Consider the following 21,612-nt stretch of genomic DNA (forward strand, 5'->3'; position numbering starts at 1 on the left):
GATGCAATGTTGTTGTAAGTGACAAAGCTAAGGCTTAATTGTGGAGAGGGACGCACGCACCCCGCAAACGATCCGCCTAATTATCCCAAAACCCACTTGCAATTGACCTGCGGTTTATTGTTTGTTTTAGGCTAGCCTACTATAGCAGGGTAGAAATATAGCGAAAAAAATATGGCACATCTCCGAGACATAATTCATATTCGTCTCCCCGGGCCCTGTCTACTCTATATCTGTCACTGAGCGATTGGAATCTTCGGATCCTACCTGCTTTTCCAAAGCTAAAGCAGGGGACATGTTTTTTGCCACAAGCATTTGGGATCCGCAGCATTTTGGCCACGAACAGTGCAATACACTATAGCCTACTTTTCATCTCAGTCTCCCGTCAACGTCGAGCAAGCACATGTTCTTTAGTTAAGTAGCGAGCTATACAAATTATATGAACACAATAAGTCCTTGTTTATTTCTGAATGGCAGGGTGGGCTCTTTTCTCTTTCAAATCTTAATGCATTGGCCTACTTGAAAATAAATGATTAAGCGAAACTAAATTAGCCTAATAAATTGATGGATATTCCCGTGTTTCGCTTTGTCCTATCGAGGTTGAAGTTCCCTTGAAAGTCCACTTGATGGCGACAAAAGATCACATTTACTGTAGACTGTGAATTGGAACAATTCACTCTTGAGTTCGTATGGCTGCAGAGAGACTCAGTTCATTTTCATTATGTGCCCAAAGATGCCATAGACTAGCCTATTATTGTAGCAATGCGACAAGTTAGCTTGAAATATACCCCGAAATGATACTCTGTCGCGTCGTACCTGGCAACAAGGCGGTGTCCAAAGCACAGCACTCAATTCAAACACAGTGGAGCCACTTCAAGCACATGAATGATATAACCAGCCAAATGAAAAAATATTTCTGTCCTATAGTAGGCTACTGTCCTCATAGGGGACAGTTCTAGCCTACGCATGGTGGGCTTTAGGCCTATAGATCTCATAGTTGAGGATGTTACGGCTACACAGATTCTCAACTATGGGTTCAGGGACCACCAGCAATCAATTTGAGACACAATGTAAAAACATGTGTCTACAGAATAGATGTTTTTTTTGTAAATCATGCATCAAATGGGGGACCATGGCGTGACCTGACGCAGCTCAAATGGAGGTCGGAGGGTCGTTGAAATTCAATAGGTTGAGAATCACTGATAAAGCTCTATCCAGATACCTTAGGGAAGGTATAGAGACCTCCTGATATCCCTTAGGATGGTGCGGGCAATAGTGATGACACTCCATAAAGTTGATATGAGAGGTATTATTGTAGACCAGTGGTTTCCAACCCTTTTCATATCAAGTATTTATTCAGCATTTGAGCCACAGACCACCATTTGATGACATTTAGCCTCTCGGACCCAATACTTGATGTTGGTACCATAGGAGAGATAACAGGCAAACGTTTATCACACACACACACACACACACACACACACACACACACACACACACACACACACACACACACACACACACACACACACACACACACACATATTCTGCTACATTCTCAAATTGTGTAGACTTAAATTAAGTAATGCAGATGTTTAACAAAATAATTACTCTTGGGAGCATACAGTTTCATTTTACACTCTAAAGAGTTAAAGATCTAATAATAAGGGTCCATTTGGTTACCAACTCTCCATCATTTAGCTGGGGACGACCTGGAACCCCCTCAAGGACCACTGGTTGAAAACCACTGTTGTAGACAGTAGACGAAAAGCAGGTGTCCCAGACAGTAAACCCCCACACCTGGAATGGAAATGTAGCAACAACATGTAGATCAAATGTAAAGCCTAAATAAAATAATGATAATCACATTCACACATTGTTTAGGACAGTTATCAAAGAATGGGAATATACCATTATTTTATAACTTGGCGTGTAGGATTTAGAACAAAATCGCGAATGAAAACGGCAACATCACGTGGCACATACCAACTAAACTCACTCCAGGATCAAGCCTGTGTGCATTGTTTTATAATAAGGTGCTGTTTATTTAGTCATTTCATTATTCACATCCCTTTGTACACTCTCCTAAAGACAAGTATAGCTTTGAATTGCTGTAGTCAACATGTGTAACACTAAATCTCTGCCTCCTTTCTCAGGAAACCTGTAGAAAAGAAGGGGGGGGGGGGGACTAATTTCCAAATCTGCCTCGATAGCTCATACACCCATCCATGGGCACATGTGATGTGGTAGATGAAAATGTATTTCATATCATATAGTAGCAATATGCTAATTGTCCCACATTCTAGTTTCTACTTGTGACCTATGAGTAGAGGCTCGGGGAACGTTTTGGAACTTGGATCCACTCGTCTTGTTGTTTCTGTACTGGAAGCTGTCGAGTGCTTTATATCCCGGACTGCTGCATTCCATGTCCTGATGGAAGTGCTGAATCACTCTACCTGAGTCCGCTCCCACTACTACAGCTTTGACCGCACGCACGCACACACACGCGCACACACACACACACACACACACACACACACACACACACCTGACTTAACTTGAGTAAGAGACACACCCTCCGTGTGTGTCACAACATGTAGAGAAGCACAGCTTCTTGTCTGTGTTGTTTTGAGTGGTGGTCAGACACATATTCAAACTGGACTGCGGGAGTTGTGAGTCAGCAGGGCTTTTCTGTCTCTTTTCCCCTCAGCATGCCTTTAGACTCACACAAAACAATCAATGTGGGGATGTGTGTGTGTGTGTGTAGGGGGGGGGGGGGGGGGGGGGGCAAGCATGGTGATTGGTCGGCATGGTGGCTGGGGCACACCATGGCAACAAAAACGGACCATTCACAAGCTGAGCCTCATCTGACAGACAAGGAACCCCTTCCAAGCCAAAACAACCGTAAAACATTTGGTGCTGACTGCTGCGGTTTTTCCTAAGCATTTTCTTTTCTTTCTTTTTTTTCATTATAGAACTTTAAAGGCAGGATGATTTATTTTAAATACATCTCTAGTAGTCATAAATTCATGCCTAGCCCGAACCAATAACCATTTAAACCCTATAGAGTACTTAAGTTGACTGAAGTCTCCCAGAAACTCGCATATCTACGACCTCGCAATGCGCCGCGGTCACGACGCATTGTGAGCTCGTAGGTATGCTACTTTCACAGGATGTTCAGGATCTATTCTGCAGGATGCAGAATAGAAACGCTAGGGGTTCATGAATTGAACGGAGGAGGACGAGGGGCCTGGATATACTCTCAGCTGTCCATCAGGCCCAAAGCCACGCGCAAACACCGGCCGACACAGACGGCAGTGTCTCTCTGTAGCGCGTCGAGACGCGCCGCTACGCCATGTAGATGAAGGTGTTAATGTCCGTCTCGTCCCGTTTGATGTACTTGTGCTCTATGAGCCACTCCATCTGCTCCTTGATCATCTTCTTCTGTGGCAAAAACATGTTCTTCAGGATCTCCACCAGCTCCGTCTGCAGCTGGGCGTTGTTCAGCCGCTTCCTCATCTTCATGATCTGAATGATGGCCTCCTAGACGACCGGGGAGTCAGAGACAAGAGGAGGAGAAATGCGTGAGAAAGAAGCTCATGTGTGGAGTTCGCACGTTCTCCCCGTGTCCCCTAGGGTAGGTACCCTCACAAAGAAAACATGCAGTAGTCCTGGTCTCTATACTGCCTCCCCCTGGCCAGTCGGGGCGCCTGATGGAGGGGAAAGGAACTGGTTGGAATAACGTGTACCTTTCACGTACGTCCAACCGGCGAAACTCCCCCCTGTCAGGGGAAAATAAGCGGCTTTGACTTCTCATGCATCAAAGGAAGCATGAGGTCAGTCCGTTGCTCTCCCCGGGTTGGCAGAGGAAGTGTAGCGTCCAGAATTACTGGCTTAGACAATTCACCCTTTGTCAAGTCCTGCCCGTGGTTGTGGCCCTCTTCGCACCCATTGGTTGCCGTTTCGTGGTTGGACAAAAATCCTCTCTCTCCATCCACTACCATTGAAATAACATGTTTTTCCAGTTGCTTCATATTGATATTCTGTGCACTCAATTGTTATTTTAAACTTGGGCATATCATGTTTGTTTTTAGTTTTTTCCAAAAATGTTTTAGCAAATTCAACATAAACAAAGCGGAACCAGGGCGGAACAAGGCAGAAAGAGCCTGCTGGTTAGTCAGTCAGGGACCAATCAGAAGGCTGACAAAGGGTGAATTGACACCGGGTGAAAAAGTGGGTTACAAAAATCGTGGGATAAAAACTTTGATGAAAAAAAAGAAGAGAAGGAAACTCATCTGGGAAATAAAACAAGAGTTTACTCAATAAGATTAGATAACATAACTTTGCTGTCGGGCAGAAACCTCTTATGTCCATATTTTAACTTTGAGTTTTTTTTCATAAATTAACGCCCTACTTGATCATACTACAGTGTCACACAAAAGTGTCAAAAAGATCTACAAGATAAGCGGGGTTTGATTTGCTAAAGGGGGATCTGCTTTTGATACATCTCTTCACTCTGGTGAGATACACACTACTGTTCCAGACATTCCTTTCACTTTCACTGACAACTTTAGGTTCATGTATTAGGTTGTTATTAGAGAAAGCAAAAGATGTTTTTTTCTCCATTTACTGCTTTCATTCATTTCTTGATTTTTTTGGACCGGGGGCAGGGGCATTCGAGCAAGTGGCTAAATATGTATTTGGATTATTTTTTTTACGGTGATTTCTTTATTATTATTCACTCTAGTCATCCTAGACCCCAGGAAGTTACATCTGGCCACAAAAGATCACTGGATCTATTGAAAAGAGGGAGGTATTAGGGGTCATAGGCTCAATCGTCAGTTTGTCACCTCCCTCTTCACATTCAGTAGATCCTGTGATATTTTGTGGCCAGATGTAATTTCCTGGGGTCTAGTAGGACTATAGTAAATAATAATAAAGAAATCACCTTAAAATTTGGTACATATTTAGCCACTTGCTCGAATGCCCCCGCTCCTGTCTAAAAATTACTAAAACTAAATAAAAGAAAATAAAAAAGGTTAACGCTCATCTTTTACTTTCTCCAATATCAACCCAAAGCATGGACCTTGTTTGAAATAAAATCACACCTGTGTGAAGTGATTGTCAATGGCAAATGTGACGAGTTAAGGACAAAAAGCTGTATATAGGAGGGGCTAGCTCCCCCCCAGAAAAACTATAAGTTGTCCTTTAAACTCAATGCAAACCATTGGTCATTAGTACACCAATCATGTGACTATGTATAAAAGAATCACACTTGTGTGAAGTGAGGGGCACCCACTGTCAGCCACATGACGTCACTGCTTAAAGCAAACTTTTAAAAGTCCATGACTTAGCTGCCACATGACATCATGAGTGGGGGCCTGTTGATTCTTGGGGGCTTGCTGATTTTTGGGAGAGCATGAATAAGACAAACATTGAAAGTCCATAGATTTAGCTGCCACGTGACATCACGTCATGTCTGAAAGCCAGACGTTGAAAAGGACTCTCATGGTCTCGGACTGACCCCTGTTACAAAACAGATGTTCTAAAATGGTCATTTTAGAACATCTAATCATCGTACATCATCATGACGTAACATGTCTATTTGCTCAGACGCATAACGTAAATTCTCCATTCATTGTCAATGGAAATTTACTCTTTGTGTAGGACAGACATAGACGATTTGCTCGTCCACATATGACGTAAATCCTCCATTCATTGTCAATGGGAATTTAATGTTTGTCTAAGACGAAAATCTACACTAATAGTTGAATATAGGTGGGGCTAGCGCCCCTCAAAAATAAACAAAAAAGGAAAAGAGATGTAACATGCTGTAAACTTGTAGATCGGCTGATTCAGCCATTTGTCGTACAAATACCGTAAGTACGTAGGACTTAAGTAAAGTCTTTCTCAAATTGAACCATGGCTCACACTACGAAGAAAACATAACACGTCTGTTGTATGTGAAATTCCGTCGTGGGAAACGCAGCGTTTGATTGTTTGTTCACACAGAAGGTGGTGCTTGTCCGAGGCGTAATTCAATAACCGCTCCTACGTGCATGTTGAGCACAGCCAGTGGTAGAAGTACGGTACTCAAATGTAACAAAAGTAAAATTACTCATTATGTTCACAAGTTTCCAAAAGTATAAAATGGATGAAAATCCATTGGAAATAGCTGAACTACAAGCTTTCAAAAAGCTGAAGTATAATGTGGTATATAGGGCTGAAGTGGTTAATGTAAAGTATGTTTTGTGCTAATAATAATCCAAATCTACAAACTAACTAGTAACTACAGTAAAGCTGTCAAATAATTTCAGTGGAGTAAAAGTACAATATTTCCCTCTAAGATGTACTGTATGTGGAGAAGTACGTTTTGAAATGAAATTGGAACTAGTCCAGTAATGTTAAAAAATACATCAACATTGTACTTATGTACAGTATTTGAGTACATGTACATATACGTGTACTGCTCATTAATGAGCCCAGCGAGTCTCCATACTGTACCTGTGTTCTTAGTATCCTGAGCTGGACTATACCCTCGTTCTCCTCCTCTCTCATTCGCTCTGTGGTGAGCTGCAATCGGCCAATCAGATTGATCTTTCCCCTTTTCTGTACCTTGGAGTTTTTTCTGTGAATAGAGAGGGGAAAAAAAGAGGAAAAAGATTGGGGTAAAATTTTGTAATACAATTTTGTATAGAGATTGCGTGTGTGATTTATGTGGAGCGATCTATCCCCATTACATTAAAACCTGTTGTCAGAAAAGCGTCCCGAAACAGCCGGATAGAAAATCCCGATGCACTCCCTGAAGCACTTTCCCGTGTAATGTGAACATTCGTCTTGCTAAATGTACTTTCTAACAGCCCTCTCCGTCTGTCATTTAGCTACTGGAGACATGGTAGGCACTCCCCAAATTGCCATTTTGTACGGATTGTTTTGTCTACCGCAAGCTCAGCTCAAAACAAAACTGCGCACCATTTCTCTTCTTTTGACAATGAAGTGGCTCCTATAATGTAATGCTGTGGGGAGGTGCAGAGAGATGCCGTGTGTGGCTGGGAGAGACGCAAGTCAATCGGTAGACTAAACCTTTAGACTAAACCTTTAGTCTACCTCAATGCTTATAATGGCTCTTTTCAACTGCAAGAACCAGGCCCCTTTTCCACCGCTTGGTTCCCAGTGGGAACCGGTTCAGTTCTTTTTGGTTTTTAGTCCATGAGCCATAGCTCCAAAATTGAAACATAATTATGAATTGAGTGGGCAAAACCATACCTATATTAGATTGTTATCACCATTAAACTTCCCCAATTGAGTACTTACACGAAGACAATGATTTATTGTATTACAAATTTTACATTTTTAAATAATGCAAATGAGGCATTATGTAGGAAAATATGCAAAATAATCAAAAATATGAAAAAGCTACTACTGTGGAAGGGTTATCATGTATTAATTTACTTGTATTGATCCTATAAACAATTTAATATAGGGTATAGTTTGCCCACCAATTTTGGAGCTCTGGCTCATGGACTAAAAACCAAAAAGAACTGAACCGGTTCCCATTGGGAACCAACCGGTGGAAAAGGGGTCTAAGTGAACCTTGCCAATGCCGCGTTTTCCCGGCTGTTGGTTTCAAATAGGTTTCTCAAAAGGTGTTGGCTATGCTCAGGAGGTACTAGTAATAAACCTGAGATCTTGGAACCCAAAACATAGAACTTGTATTTTCAAATGCTTTCAAAAATAGCTGATCTACACGTTCAGCATGTAGATCAGCCATTTATTTTAATGTATTATATTTTATTGTTGTGGGGGTTGGGGGTGGGGCTGGCTGACAAAGGAGACTCTTCACATTTCTCACATTAGAGAGAATTCCTGGTTGATGTAGAATAGTGTTCCTTCTGCAAAGTCTTTGGGTGAACCCACCACTGGGTCGTACGACAACACCTGCCGCTTTAGTTTAGGAAATGCCACCAAAGACTGGAGGAGGGAGAGAGATCAGAGGAAAGTCATATGCCAGTTCAATCAAATGATCTACTGTAATTAAAAACAACAGCAAAGACAAATAAAATCACTAAGTATTAACTTTTCCCAGTATATTATACAATACGGTGCATCATCTGTCGGATGGAAACCTCATATGTCCGAAACTGTTACTTTTCAGGATTCAAATTCAAGAGTAGCAAAGGTAGCAGATCTACAAACTCAAAATACATAACTTCACGCAGCGTTACAAACTTGTAGATCTGCTACTTGGGTGCTGCTGTAGTATGATCAAGTAGTAGGCCATTCATTTTCAAAAAGACACAAAAAGTTAGAATATGGAGAGAAGCTTTCTGCCTGACAGCAACGATATACAGTATGACCCTGCAAATAGCCAGCCAGTATATTTCCAAATAGTAACCCTAGTGCAAATATCTGCCCACTAACTATAGAGGATATGCGCATGCATCAAGTGAGTGGCAAAGTGAGCTTAACGTTGTTTAATGCAATCAGATGTTTGGATGTATGGGCTGTCAAGGCCAGAAAGTCTTTTTTTGCCACTCAGTTGGCGTTCCCGCATAACTTCCGGGTATGATGATGATGTCACGCGCATGCACTATTAATTTCCGGGGATCTGACACCACTTTGCGTATTAAATTCCTCGTCCAAATAAACGCCCCAGTCAGTTTAAACGCTGGGTGTATTTGCCACTTCTACAGCCTAATTTATATTTGGTTGAATGACGGTACCCTGTGCCAAAATTAGCAGATCTACAAGCTCACAGCATGCTGTAGTTTGTAGGTATGCTATTTTCGGTGCGGGACTCACCGCATAGCCCAAAAATGAGTGTCCATTACATCATTAGGTGTATAAATCATGTTTTTACTATGCCTCTATCAAACAATATTGAGAGAAGATCGAAGATCGAGTGTCGTAGTCATCATCCTTATGCCTAGAAGGTATATTCCATTGTATGCTATGGTGATGTCCCATGGCAACAATAGCTGATTTACAAGCTCTTTCTATTTCCGTGCCTTACCCAGAGTGTGCGTCGAAGCTCGGCATCAGGAAGCTCAGAGGCCAACTTAAGGTTCTCAAAAGTGATCCTTTCCCTGGGCCGCTGGTTCCAGGCAAACAGCACGGCGAGCTGGAACGTGGTTACCTCCAGGTCATACTGGCCCACCTCATTCTTAAACGTTATCTGGAGATGAAAAGAGATAGGTGTAACACATGGTGGTATACGGTCAGCCTGCTTAAACACATTCTGGGCATGTCAAATATTAAGTGAAAATAGCATATCTACAAGATCAGAATGTGTCGCAAGTTCGCAACCTGGCACAAACTCCAATCCAAAACAAATCAAGCAATGAGACCTACTTATGTAAATGGCAAATGGTAAATGCATTTATATAGTGCTTTTATCCAAAGTGCTTTACATAGATTGTGCATTACATTCACCCATTCACACACACATTCATATAACCTACTTATTTATTTGACAGGGACAACGCTCATTAATCAACATGTCAGTTTTCACATCAATGTAAATGGGCCAGAGTTAGCCAAAACTAAATTGCATCTGTAGTCCCTGGGCAGGCTCTTAAAAAGTAGATGATAAAAGAAAGACAGAGTGTAGGGCGCCCGCACACAACACCATGCGTTGATGCCATGTGTGCATATGTGCAGGCACCCAACACCACGTCCATACAAAAACACAGTACAACAGATAAAAGAAAGACAAAGTGTGGGGTGCCCGCACACAACACCATGCGTTGATGCCATGTGTGCATATGTGCAGGCACCCAACACCATGACCATACAAAAACACAGTACAACAGATAAAAGAAAGACAAAGTGTGGGGTGCCCGCACACAACACCATGTGTTGATGCCATGTGTGCATATGTGCAGGCACCCAACACCACGTCCATACAAAAACACAGTACAATACAGATAAAAGAAAGACAAAGTGTGGGGTGCCCGCACACAACACCATGCGTTGATGCCATGTGTGCATATGTGCAGGCACCCAACACCATGACCATACACAATACAATACAATACAGATCAACATGGTACAGGGGACAGAACAACTGCAAAGTGAAATGAGAAATGACACCGAATACTAATTAATGCTGATAGTTACTCATGATTACAGATTTGAATTGTTTTTAGCCACCTTTTCAGGTTCAATACGTTATGTGTGAAAAAAATCATAGCATGCATGAAGAGTTTAGCTGCATCGGTTGTTAGATATGGTCTTATGTGTCTGAAATTAGATAAATTGAATTTGATTTTGTTGGCTACATTTTTTACATGTTTTTTAAATGTCAACTGTTCCACTGTTGTGGAACTTGTTTGTTGACTATTATTCTGGGGAGGTTATGTTCTCTGTTTGAGTAATATCACTTGATCAATCCTGATTTTAACATTCCAGACTGGAACAAATCTGGCTTTTCTATCAGCCACTCTACCCCTGAGCCACCGCCACCGCAGTAGCCACTGTATGTGCATTTAAGACTCACAATGCCATTGGACATGAGGTGGTGCCAGTGGAGCTTTCTGCCACTGTGGTTCTTTTTGTAGAAGTCCTCTACTTCTGGTATCAGATCCTCCAGTTCTGTAGGCAGAGAAACGAACACCTTCTCGCTGCTCCTCGACCACGCGCCAGCATTCAGAATCTTAATGTTGACAGAGTCCGCTGCAAGGGAACATGAAAGAAAACGCATAGTTGACATAAACCATCCTACATCTTGAAATGTCCAGGATATTATTTGCCTCATACTTGGCTGGAAATTTTAGGTTTTAGGTGATAATGTGAACACCGAAAGCGACTCACGGCTCACCCAAACACATCTCTCTGTTTTACTAACCAGCGTTCTGGTGGTCACCTTATCACCTAAAACTGGTATAAATAGGCCTTGAGATGGTTATGATGAGTGCTCGGGGGGGGGGGGGGGGGGGGTGTCTGGGTTTCCGAGGCTAGGGTAGGCCAACTGGTGACCTTCCTATTATCACTAAGTTGTGTTGCGGCTGCTCCAAATCTGAGCTCTTTCACGTATATTCAGGTCCTCCACTGCTGGCTCGCTCGATGTGCCTAAAAAATTGGCAACTAAAAAACACGGTGAAGCAGCTTTCTGCTTCTACGGGCCGACAGTGTGGAACAAACTCCCACTATACCTTCGACAGGCAGCCTCTGTAGACATTATTAAAGCAAAGCTCAAGACATACATCTGCACTCTTGCTTTTAAAATCCTTAGGTATTCATGTCCTTACTGCATTGCATTACTATTATTATTTTAATGTTGTTTTATACCTTTGCTTCTTTTTTTCTCTACTGCTCTGTAAAGCACTTTGAGCTGCATTTCATGTCATGAAAGGTGCTATACACAAATATAGGTTTATTATTATAAATCTGCCACAGAGCCTATCAATCAAAGCTATGGGAAACGGGTATGCCACTTTCTGTAAACCAGGGACTACAGTTATGCACCCGCGTACACAGAAGCACATGTAGCGAGTGATTGCCACTCTTCTCGTCTCTTACCCGATAATGCTAGCTTGTTATGTTTGTGCATTTCTTTAAAAGACTGGTTGAGGTCCTCCGACACTTTGATATCCTGGAACATTCTGGCCAGCTTGTTGACATAGTCCGCTGGCATTCCTACTTCCTGTGAAAGCACACAACAGTACGGTCAACCAAATAGTGTATGTGGCACACCACACACACACACACACACACACACACACACACACACACACACACACACACACACACACACACACACACACACACACCTTACCCTGAGCCACTCCACCATATTCTCTTCTATTTCACTATCTGCTGAGATGTCTAGGATGAGGCGACGTGTCAGATGTGCTTTGTGGTAACGCATGAACACGTCTTTGTTCTGGACATACTTCAGCACCAATAGCTGTAAAAGAGTTATTATTACCACATACCATGACATACTCATTGGGGGAAAAGGAAGGAATCACAGGAAGGAATACCATGACTAAATGTCACAGAATTAAATTGGCTGTTAAGCACCCACAAAACTAACGGCTAGCTACGACAATTAAGCATTAGAAAAAAATTAATAAAATGTTTCAATGTCCAAAATGTTCGTTTTTCAAGAAATGAAAAATATACATTTTTCAGGAAATTAAGAAAATCTTATATTTTGAAAACAAAGCAATACTGCCTCGTCAAAGTTGGTGTTGTGCCTTTATATATTGTCAAATACTTGCATGAGAGGGGGAGATGTGGTGGAAGCAGTTAAGCAGACAGTATGAGGGTCCAATGGAGTTAAGAGATTTTCTCTGAAGCACTTGTTACTACTTTTCATTGGTTCAATATTTCTTTAACCAACACACAGATGTAAAGGGTGTTCAATAGTGCTGATTTATGAAAAAATCACACCCGTGTGAAGTGAGTGGTGCAACTCCGTGTGGGGATCCCCGGGGGTCCCCGGCACTTCCAGACCCGCAGGAACGCGCCCAGGGTGCCGGCCCGGTTCCGGCAAGACGCCTCGTGTCCCAAAACGGTTGAGAAATGACAGTTACCGTGTGTGTCGTCCCCAGGGGGTCCCTGTACTGTACTGTACTGTACTGTCACACCCGAAATCACGTAATGGTTGCTAAAATCTCAGCTTCCCATCATGCAGCTGTGCACAGTGTGAAGCTCAACAGTGCCACTTTGTCACCTGTTGGTACCCTAAACATACAGACAGACAGACAGAAACAGACAGACATAGGGACAGACGGACGGACAGACAGACATTGCTGGTCCTTGGAGTGGTTGCACCACTAAAAAAAATGAAAAAACTCAAAAATGGAGTTAGGTGGTTTCCTCCCAACAGCAATAATATGTCAATCGTCAATGCCTGTGTGCACATTCAGATCAATTGCTCAACCCAGAGGAGTAAGGAGAAAGGCAGACAGACTGACAGAGATTCCTTAAATTGCCAGAGCCACGCAAGCGTAGACATACCACTTCTTTGAGCTTGGCCTCTATCTCCTCAGAGGTGAGTTTCTTGCTGAGCGGCGTTTTCCTCAACAGCATGTCACAGTAGTTGGCGAGCAGCTCCGGACACTTGGACTCCGGCTGGGTTTTCAGGCCCACACTGTGGAAACACAGCAGGGGAGGGCACGGAAATGTCACTGTGGGCTTTATGCGACATGCCATTCTTCAGTGGATGGACCAAAGGTATGCGACATCATACAAGGAGCATTTCTCACCCTTTCTGTTTCAGGGGAAGTTCTAATTTAAATATGGTGGCGTCGTTCACAACGGCTTTATATGCCTGCAAGGCAGATAAGAACATGGTCAACATGGTAGATCATTAGACAACTCCACATATTTCTCAGAATCCTGTTCAAGAAATAAAAACAATACCCAATAATATAACTGATCATTGAGTTTTGTGTCCAATACTTATTCCAATGTCACATTTCCATCTCGCTCTGGCTAAGCGTGTCTGTTAAAACATGTTTTTCTTAAAGTATACTACGTTAGTTCCACTGATCCAAGCTGAAACAAAATCAATTGACAGATAATTAAAATAAAGATCTGAAAAGGCTATAAAAATGCACGGTCAAATGGCTACCGCGTTAAGTGGTCAGATGGGTGGACTGCCAACGCTTTTCAAGTGGGCCCTGATCCAGGAGAGGTTGGGAACCACCGACCTAAATGGCACAGCAATGTGTCCTGGCAGATTACAGATCTGTGAGATACTGTGACTGTTGCTGTGCTCACTTTATCTCTGGCTGTTAAGAAGCGTGGGTCGTCCTGAAAGGCATCTTTCACCAGTCGACTGAATCGGTTGAATAATGTGAGCAGCTGCTCCACATACTTCTCAGAATCCTGTTCAAGAGACAAACATCAGTGAGTTGTTTTTTCCAATGAGACATTCCTGTCAGCTGGTGCTGCGACAGAATTCTTTAACGAATAATAACAATAGATGCATCTGACAATTATGTTTCGGTTAATCTATGGGATTGATTAAAACCATTAAAGGAAGTGACAGAAGTGTTTTACACAGCTGTCAAAACCAACCTTTCCTTGATTCCTTTAAAAGGCATCATTAATCAATTCAAATGAATCAATTAAGACATTTCATTTCCTGTAAATTTATGTACCAATTAGGCTATTACCATTAATGGTTTCACCCCTTATTTCTAAACCAAAGAATCCTCTCTATCACCTATGCCGGTGATTACCCTCCCCTGTGCCCATGTTGACACCGTGCGTAAAGTTGACACCCCTGCCTTACATCAATATGTTGTGGGTGAGAAGTAGTACACTAGAAGCACTTACTCAGGGATGAGTAAAAGTACAAAAGTATTGGTAACAAAAATGTACTTAAAGACCTAGTGAAATGAATTTTAAAGGAGCATTCAGTGATTTGGACAACCCCCCGGTTCCTCCAAACGCAGCTGAATTTGATTATAGAACTACTCTTTTTAATCTCATTCAAGACATCCAGAGAGGTTTTACTAATTTTAAACTTATCAGCACGCTAAAATATGTATCTGAAAAAAGTATAGGTTAGAAATAATCCACAAGCTTTGCTGCCCATCTCTCTGTGACAAACTCAACATGCGCGTCGTGCACGTGCATGTAACAGAGCTACGTCCCATACCCTGGAGGGTGCTGATTGGTTCAAAAACATATAGCTTTCCATTTCAGAGCGAAGCTTCAAAATAAAATGCTGTAATTTCCCTACGTCTTTAAGCTTGTAGATCGGCTATTTTCAAATGGCCAAAATGATGCATATACGGTTATTATTCTAAATAATAATCAAAATCCAAAAAGTAACTAGTAACTAAAGTTTTCAAATAAATGCAGTGGCGTAAAAGTACAATATTTGGAATGGAGATGTAGTGAGTAGGGGTAAAAGTATTGGAAATTGGAAATACTCAAGTAAAGTACATAGCTCAACATTTTACAGTACGTACAGTACTTACAGTAAGTACAATGTACTTGTTACTTTTCACCACTGTCACTTACTGAGGTGATGGTCTCTGCCGAGGCCACCATGTCAGCCAGGCCAGCGTTCATGATGTGATCCTCCAGGTCCTTCAGCATGGGTTCTATGCCACTGGGCACCTTGTCCATCAGGGAGAACATCAAGTGCAACTCTGCAGGAGGAGGGAAGGCATAATGGGCACCGCATACACTACTACAACACTGTATCCCAAACACTGGGTCGCGGACACAAAGGTTTGGGAACCACTGCTCTACAACACCGTTTCTCGCATAGCCCACAACAGTGGGTTGTGCGTATAAATATAAATAAATGCATATTTAAAGATTCCCCCCAAATTGATGATTCGCCCACAGTACAGTAGCAAGATTCAAAGCACTTACAATACTGAGATGAGCAGATTAGGCAAAGCCCCAAAAACGTATGAAAATATGAACACTATTATGCCCTGCAACATCTGAGAGCCAAGTGGAATGATATGGGTGTAATGCCCAATCCACAGTAATCATTCGCGATGCAACACAACCGTTTGAAATACGTTGCAGAGAGAAATCACAGCAGTCTGAATTGCCCTGTTGCAGGTCGGTTCAGTTTTGGGATTTTATTTTTATGTTTTTTAAGGTAAGGTAAGGTAAACTTTATTCGGTGCATTTAAAAAAATTTGATCACATATACATACATATACATGAATATATATCTACATACATGTGGTTGGATCCACTTATAAAAGTGGAACCGAAAAGGTGTAGGCTGAAGCCAAGGCTTATACTGCCTACCCTTTACAAACGTTTTTATAACAAAACATTTTTTTCAGACATTGGTTTAAAGTTTTAGTTTTGGTTTTTTTAAATGGAAAGAAAACAATAATAATAATTATTATTATTCTGCAAGTGGTTGCAAGTTGCAACCTGTTACATTGTGAATCACTGCATTGTGTGTGGACTGGACAAAAGTCTTCAATTGAGAGAATAAGCTTAGAGCAAAAATGGATCAGCCCACTTAAACTTGGTCCCAACCCTTTTAACTATACACCAAATCTATTTGGGGGAAATAGCCAATCTACAAGCTCACTTTTCTCTACAAGCTCAACATATTGTGAGCTTTGCAGAACGTTCGCCTATAATATGGAGTTATGGACACTGGGGTTCATGTGGTTAATATGACGTACTGGGGCCTGAGCTGATCCATTTGACGGCAGGAATGGGGCCGATTTAGAATGTCCTTTGTCTATTTTCAGCCTCAGCACCACAGACACTCCAGGGCTATAAACATGGTCACATTACTGTATGGATAGACAGAACTACAGCTCCAGAACACAGTGATGAGTGGTTATTACAGCCTAGACACGGCGGGCAGACAAGGGTATTCTACAGACGTTTAGGTGCTGGGGTGGGGGGGACGGGTAGGGGGACGGGCCATTTTCCTGGTGCAAACCTGAGCTGGCTGAGCCTTTGGCGGGGACACTCCTGCCGTACTCACTCTCTGTCTCATTTCGTTTGATCATGCCTGGACACTCGGTCAAGATGGTCTCCTTGAACGATGTCACCAGAGCATTGACGCAACACTCCATTAGCTGAAATGAAGACAAGCAAAGACAAAAAAAAAAAAAGAAAAGCCAAATGTGTTTTCCTGGAATGCTGAATATCGTCGCTGTCGTGGCAGAAGCCTTGTCTCCATATGTCTTGAACGTAAATTAATGCCCTACTTGTCATACAAAAGTGCCACGCAAAATCTGCGAAAATAGCTCAGTTTTGAGCTTGTAGATAGCTATTTTCACTATTATTATTATTTTTAGCATTTTTGAGGTGAAAGGGGTAATTCATAATAATATCTGTGAGTTTTATAAATATGATCAACAGAAGATTAAAAAGAGCTTGTGACTAAATAATAGCTGCATTGGATCCATTGGAACACAGTTTATTTACAGTAGAGTATATTAAGCTAATGCATTCATTTCATACTATGAATAAGATGTGACTGGCTACTCACTGCTTGTACAGAGTTACAGTCCCGTCTTGTCTCCAGGTAGCGCAGTGCACGTTTCTCCTCTTCCCTCAACTTTGCATCAGCCTGGCAAAACAGAGACAACACCATCTCTCATGAGGTAGACTAACTTCACCTCATGTCTAAATACTTAAATGAAACTTATGGAACTTGTTATGGAAAATGTAAAGCTCCAATAATTTTGGATTAATACAAGCTATGAATACAAGCTTGAGACACCAAACTAAATGGACATGAGGAGCTAGGCTATAATGAACAGAACACTGACCACAAGCACTAAAACACATTCTGGTTAGATTAGTGAAAAGCAGCCCACTATCGTATAAATAAATTCCCTGATATTCTGCAGAAACTCCTTGATTACTTGTCCTAGGCTAGGATGCAGCTTGTACTGTACTCACATATTTCATGTAGTTTTGGACCCCGTTCTGTTGGAGGTAGGATGGCGCCTGCGTTCTATAGAAACGTTCAGTAGAGTCCATGTAGGCCTTCTCGAAGTTGTCTCTGTAGATCTGCAGCTTGTCGTCGGGGTTGGAACAAAGATTCACTGCTCAGAGAAAACAGGCAGTGAATAAATACATGACCCTTTTTTTGTTACACAAATGAGTAGTTTAGTTTGAGTAATTTGCTGCATGACTAAACCAAAATGACTGTGATAACTACAGTAACAAGACATTAGCAGATACTTGTGCCATTATGAAACTAAATTAAAAAAAAACCTTATTCTGTTATATGCACAAAAATATTAGTAATACAAAATACACTGAAAAATCTTTAATAATATACAAGAGCTTGTGACAAAATAATCTACTGTATACATGATTGGACCACAGGTTACTTTTTTCTTTTCTTTTCCTGAAAAGTAATGGTTTTGGACATACAAAGGTTCCCGTTCAACAGCGACAACATATTTTCTCTCACCGTAAGACTCTCGAACCCCTATGACCAGCTGGGAGTCGAAGGCCTCTCCTAGCCTCTCGGCATGCACCAGCTTCATAGCACTGTCCTGCAGTCGGTTCTTAATGTTGGAGAAGATGGACTCGTTCCATGTGTCCAGCATCAGCTGAGACCAGAGAGAGAAAGACAGGGGTCAACTTGGATGCTGTGGGAGCACCACAAACCTATGAAAATATTCTAATACAGTGGTTTTCAAGTCTTTTCATATCAAGGCCCATTATTTCTTCGGCATTTGAGCCACGGACCACCATTTGATGATATTTACCCAGAACTTAGAATATTTTGTTGTCGTTGGATATGTCCACAATTCCATTCTTCTACATTCTCTAATTGTGTAGACTTCTTGTTTAACAACAGTTGAGAGTGTAAAACATATTCATTATTTTAGATTTGTCGCAACCTACTTCTCTCACACACTCTTGTCTTCCTCACCTTCCGCACAATGCTGTCCTCCACGTTGGATTTCTTGTTACTGCCTTGCTTCCCCATGAGCGTGATCTCCAGCTGGCAGAAGGGCTTGGGCAGGATGTCGCACTGCGTAAAGAACTTCCTCCACTCCACAATGTAGGCCTTCAGCAACGCTGTGTCATCCTGGTGACTTAAAACCCGCTGGAGGAATAGAAGGCGAGAACGGAAGGTAGAGAAAGGTCTTAGTGACAGAATATGATCATATAGTTAGACTATTTGTAGTGTCCATGTAGGTCAGTCGGTAGAGCTCTCGCCTTTGGACCACAAGTTCATGGGTTCGATCTCGGGCACCGGCAACTCAGTGGATGAGTTGCACGGCTTGGGTGTGGCAAGTCGTGCGGGAAGTACTGGGAGCTGATGGTAGGTGTGGCGCTCCACCTCAGCAATCCATCTCCCAGGGGTCTAGCGCATTGTTACGGGGACAGACTCCTGCGTGTTACTGGCTGATACTGACAATCAGCCACCATCATTTAAAGTAAGACTTTTTTTTTTTATCTAGTGATCCAGGACAGCAGCCTCTGATGCTTAGAAAAACTGTATTTGACTTTAAAACAAGTCAACTTCTAACTACATGTTAACAACAGAGATTTGCTTAGATTCAGGGATAAGAGCAGCACAAAGTTGAGACATGAAATTCTAATTATGGCACCAAACCCTTACTGCTTGTGCTTGTTTGATGAAATCTAGGATGTCTTCTTTCAGGGCCTGATGGATCTTAGCTGGACCTTTGTCATCCCACAAACACACTGCATGGACGTCTCTGTGGAAAATCAACAGGAACAAAGGTGGCGATGGGAGGAATATCCCTATTTGTTCCCTCCTAGTTGCTAAAACACGACAGAAAGCCTGAACTGACTGAACCCAAATCTATCCCTCGAAACATATTCAATTGATACACTTACGAGAACAGGTCAAACCATTGCTGTTTGGTGACACACTCCTGGCGTAGCAACTTCAGGACTATGGGACGCATCAGCTCCCATTTGTCCTCAAACTGGAGGGAGCCTTTATTCTGAAAACAAGCACAAAGCGAATAAACTACAATACAACTCTGGCAAATGTGAAATATCACCCGATACATACATGTTCTGTATACGAAACATTCACAAAATGTAATAATAGAGTGGGACTAGTTACAGCGTAGAATAATAACACAACATGCATGTCTGTGGTGAAAGCTGCAATCTATAAATGTCATGTCCTAGCCAGGATGTGTCCCACATGGGAGACGTTCTATCTAGCCGTAACTTGCAACACTAGATTATTTTTTTATGTGTTCAGTTGAATCTAGAGTTGCAACACCAACCATTTACAGCCAGACATGTTTTTCCATTGTTTTACAAAAGAATTGAATTATTGAGCTAATTTCTGTCAAGAAATTCCATACAGGTGATTATTTTTTCCAGTGTTGGAGTTTGGAAGCGCTTGTTAATCACTCAGCGGCTCTGCGTATCACCCGTTTTGAAAGTGCACATAATGCATTATGCAGGAGGCAGCAGGAGGTTACGTTATTAAAAACAAGCGCTTCCAAACTCCAACACTTGGAACATGGAATTTCTTGACATAGACATATTCTTGACATTGACATATTGAGTTGAATACAATCAGATAGGACTTTTGTGTTTGGATGTACGGACTGTCAATGGTTGGTTGGTGTAGATGCAACTGTTTTATTATCAAATATTTATTTTATTGTCAAATTATGGCTAACCTCCAACCATCCCCTTGCAGATGTGCTACAACTATTGTGTTGTGTATTCATATACTTACTCTAGCATGCATATTAAAATAAAATAACATTTTCATTCAAGTAAATCCAAAATTGTTGAATATTGCTTTTTTCCCCTCCTATAGAACTATGTCAGAGTCTGAAATATAAAAAGTTTGATTGTCAAAATGACATAGCCTATAATTAATATGAATATTATGAATTATGGATACCACAATTGCTTGACTGATTCTGTGTTGAACTTGACACTGACAGTTACAGTCACTGTCCCATGCAAAAACCCACATGATGATTGATGACCAACATTTTGAATGCAAAGCCCCCTTTCCCTGGCGAGTGGCGACCCATGAAATCCTAGTCCATTTGTAATTTAATTTAACAGTTAACACTGAGGAGGATGCCACCGTCGTCTTGTCAGTTGCAGGGAAGCTCTTATAATTGTCACCCGGGGGTGGGTGACAGTCTAATATGCTGCTGCCCAGTGGCAGCATGATGAATACAATACAATGCATGCTATATTAAACTGTACGTCCTCCGTCTCTTGTGTCTCTCTACTGTTAGCTATTTTATATAGCTCTTTTTAGCAGCTCAGCTCAGTCATTGAATAGAAGCTATGTTAGCCAGTGATAACTAACTGCTCGTATAGTGAATAAATAAGACTTTCTGCTGGACACCGCAGCGATGACCAATGGTCCATTCACGATTTGTGTCCATCAAAACATAGTGCCATGCAGTGACATGGAAACCTAAAAAGAATTGATTCGAAGTGGAAGACAGCCTACCTTCAGCAAATTAGACGTCGCCATGTTCCCCTCAACTTATTGTTGTCTCGCGCAATCTCGCGTGATTATGCTGCTCGTTCGGGACTCCTCACAGATTGTTTTCACTCCTACTGTAACTTGGTCTGAGCAGAGCAGATCTGATTTGCTTGGATCACAGAATGATTTATGTCATACAACGATAACATGCAGCCTTGTCAGACTCAGATATGAATGCAATTAGCCCTGGTCCAGTGCTTACAGCGAGTAGCACTGGACCAGGGCTAGAATGCAATGTGATTTGAAAGGATGATAGCCGAATGATGTATTATGTTATGTCAAAAAGAAAGAACATGCAGTCAAATTAATGATATAAGAATTGCAATAATTAACATTCAGTCATGTCAGATAAATGTTTGATGGGAGCATGATAGAATTTATGACAAAAATAAAGAATAACATGCAGTCATATGTCTCTATATGCCAGATAAATACCCCGGTATGAATATAAATTATTAATATGAATATAAATATTATTTGATTTTGAATGGATCACAATGATTCATGTAAAAAACAAAGAATATGTAACAGTATGTCTGTCATGTCAGATAAATATGAATGTATCATTTGAATGGATTATAAAAGTCTGTAACTATATAAGGCTGCCTTGAAAAGACAAGTTGAAACAAACCAAAAGGAGCATAATTTACAAATTCGCAATTATAAAAAGCCAAGGC

At 41.6% G+C, this 21,612-nt stretch overlaps 1 protein-coding gene across 2 annotated transcripts; it reads right to left on the minus strand.

The window, feature by feature from the left end:
• Positions 1 to 1,528: 1,528 nt before the first annotated feature.
• cul5b (cullin 5b) lies at positions 1,529 to 20,927 on the minus strand. Of its 2 annotated transcripts, none has more exons than XM_080779686.1 (19): positions 20,900 to 20,927; positions 19,291 to 19,400; positions 19,049 to 19,148; positions 18,353 to 18,529; positions 17,885 to 18,026; positions 17,365 to 17,510; positions 16,949 to 17,029; positions 16,439 to 16,532; positions 14,983 to 15,113; positions 13,729 to 13,836; positions 13,212 to 13,276; positions 12,964 to 13,096; positions 11,774 to 11,905; positions 11,518 to 11,641; positions 10,496 to 10,671; positions 9,011 to 9,172; positions 7,850 to 7,968; positions 6,502 to 6,625; positions 1,529 to 3,540 (listed from the first exon to the last, which is right to left on the minus strand). In XM_080779686.1, exons 1-19 carry the CDS (start codon positions 20,921 to 20,923, stop codon positions 3,346 to 3,348), a joined length of 2,343 nt encoding a protein of 780 aa, XP_080635812.1. In that variant the 5' UTR covers positions 20,924 to 20,927; the 3' UTR covers positions 1,529 to 3,345. The 2 variants fall into 2 exon arrangements, with proteins under 2 accessions (XP_080635812.1, XP_080635811.1); XM_080779685.1 differs by having other exon boundaries at positions 16,394 to 16,532.
• Between the last annotated feature and the right edge of the window lie 685 nt (positions 20,928 to 21,612).

The sequence above is a fragment of the Protomyctophum bolini genome (genome assembly GCF_963924005.1).
Source record: "Protomyctophum bolini genome assembly, chromosome: 13".
NCBI classification, from domain to species: domain Eukaryota; kingdom Metazoa; phylum Chordata; class Actinopteri; order Myctophiformes; family Myctophidae; genus Protomyctophum; species Protomyctophum bolini.

Coding starts and splice junctions, on each gene's coding strand:
- cul5b (XM_080779685.1), bottom strand. CDS start 20,923: ATGGCGACGTCTAATTTGCTGAAG. Junction 13,837..14,982: donor CGGCAGAGACCATCACCTCA/GTAAGTGACAGT, acceptor TCTCTTGAACAG/GATTCTGAGAAGTATGTGGA. Junction 13,277..13,728: donor TCTTAACAGCCAGAGATAAA/GTGAGCACAGCA, acceptor TCTGCCTTGCAG/GCATATAAAGCCGTTGTGAA.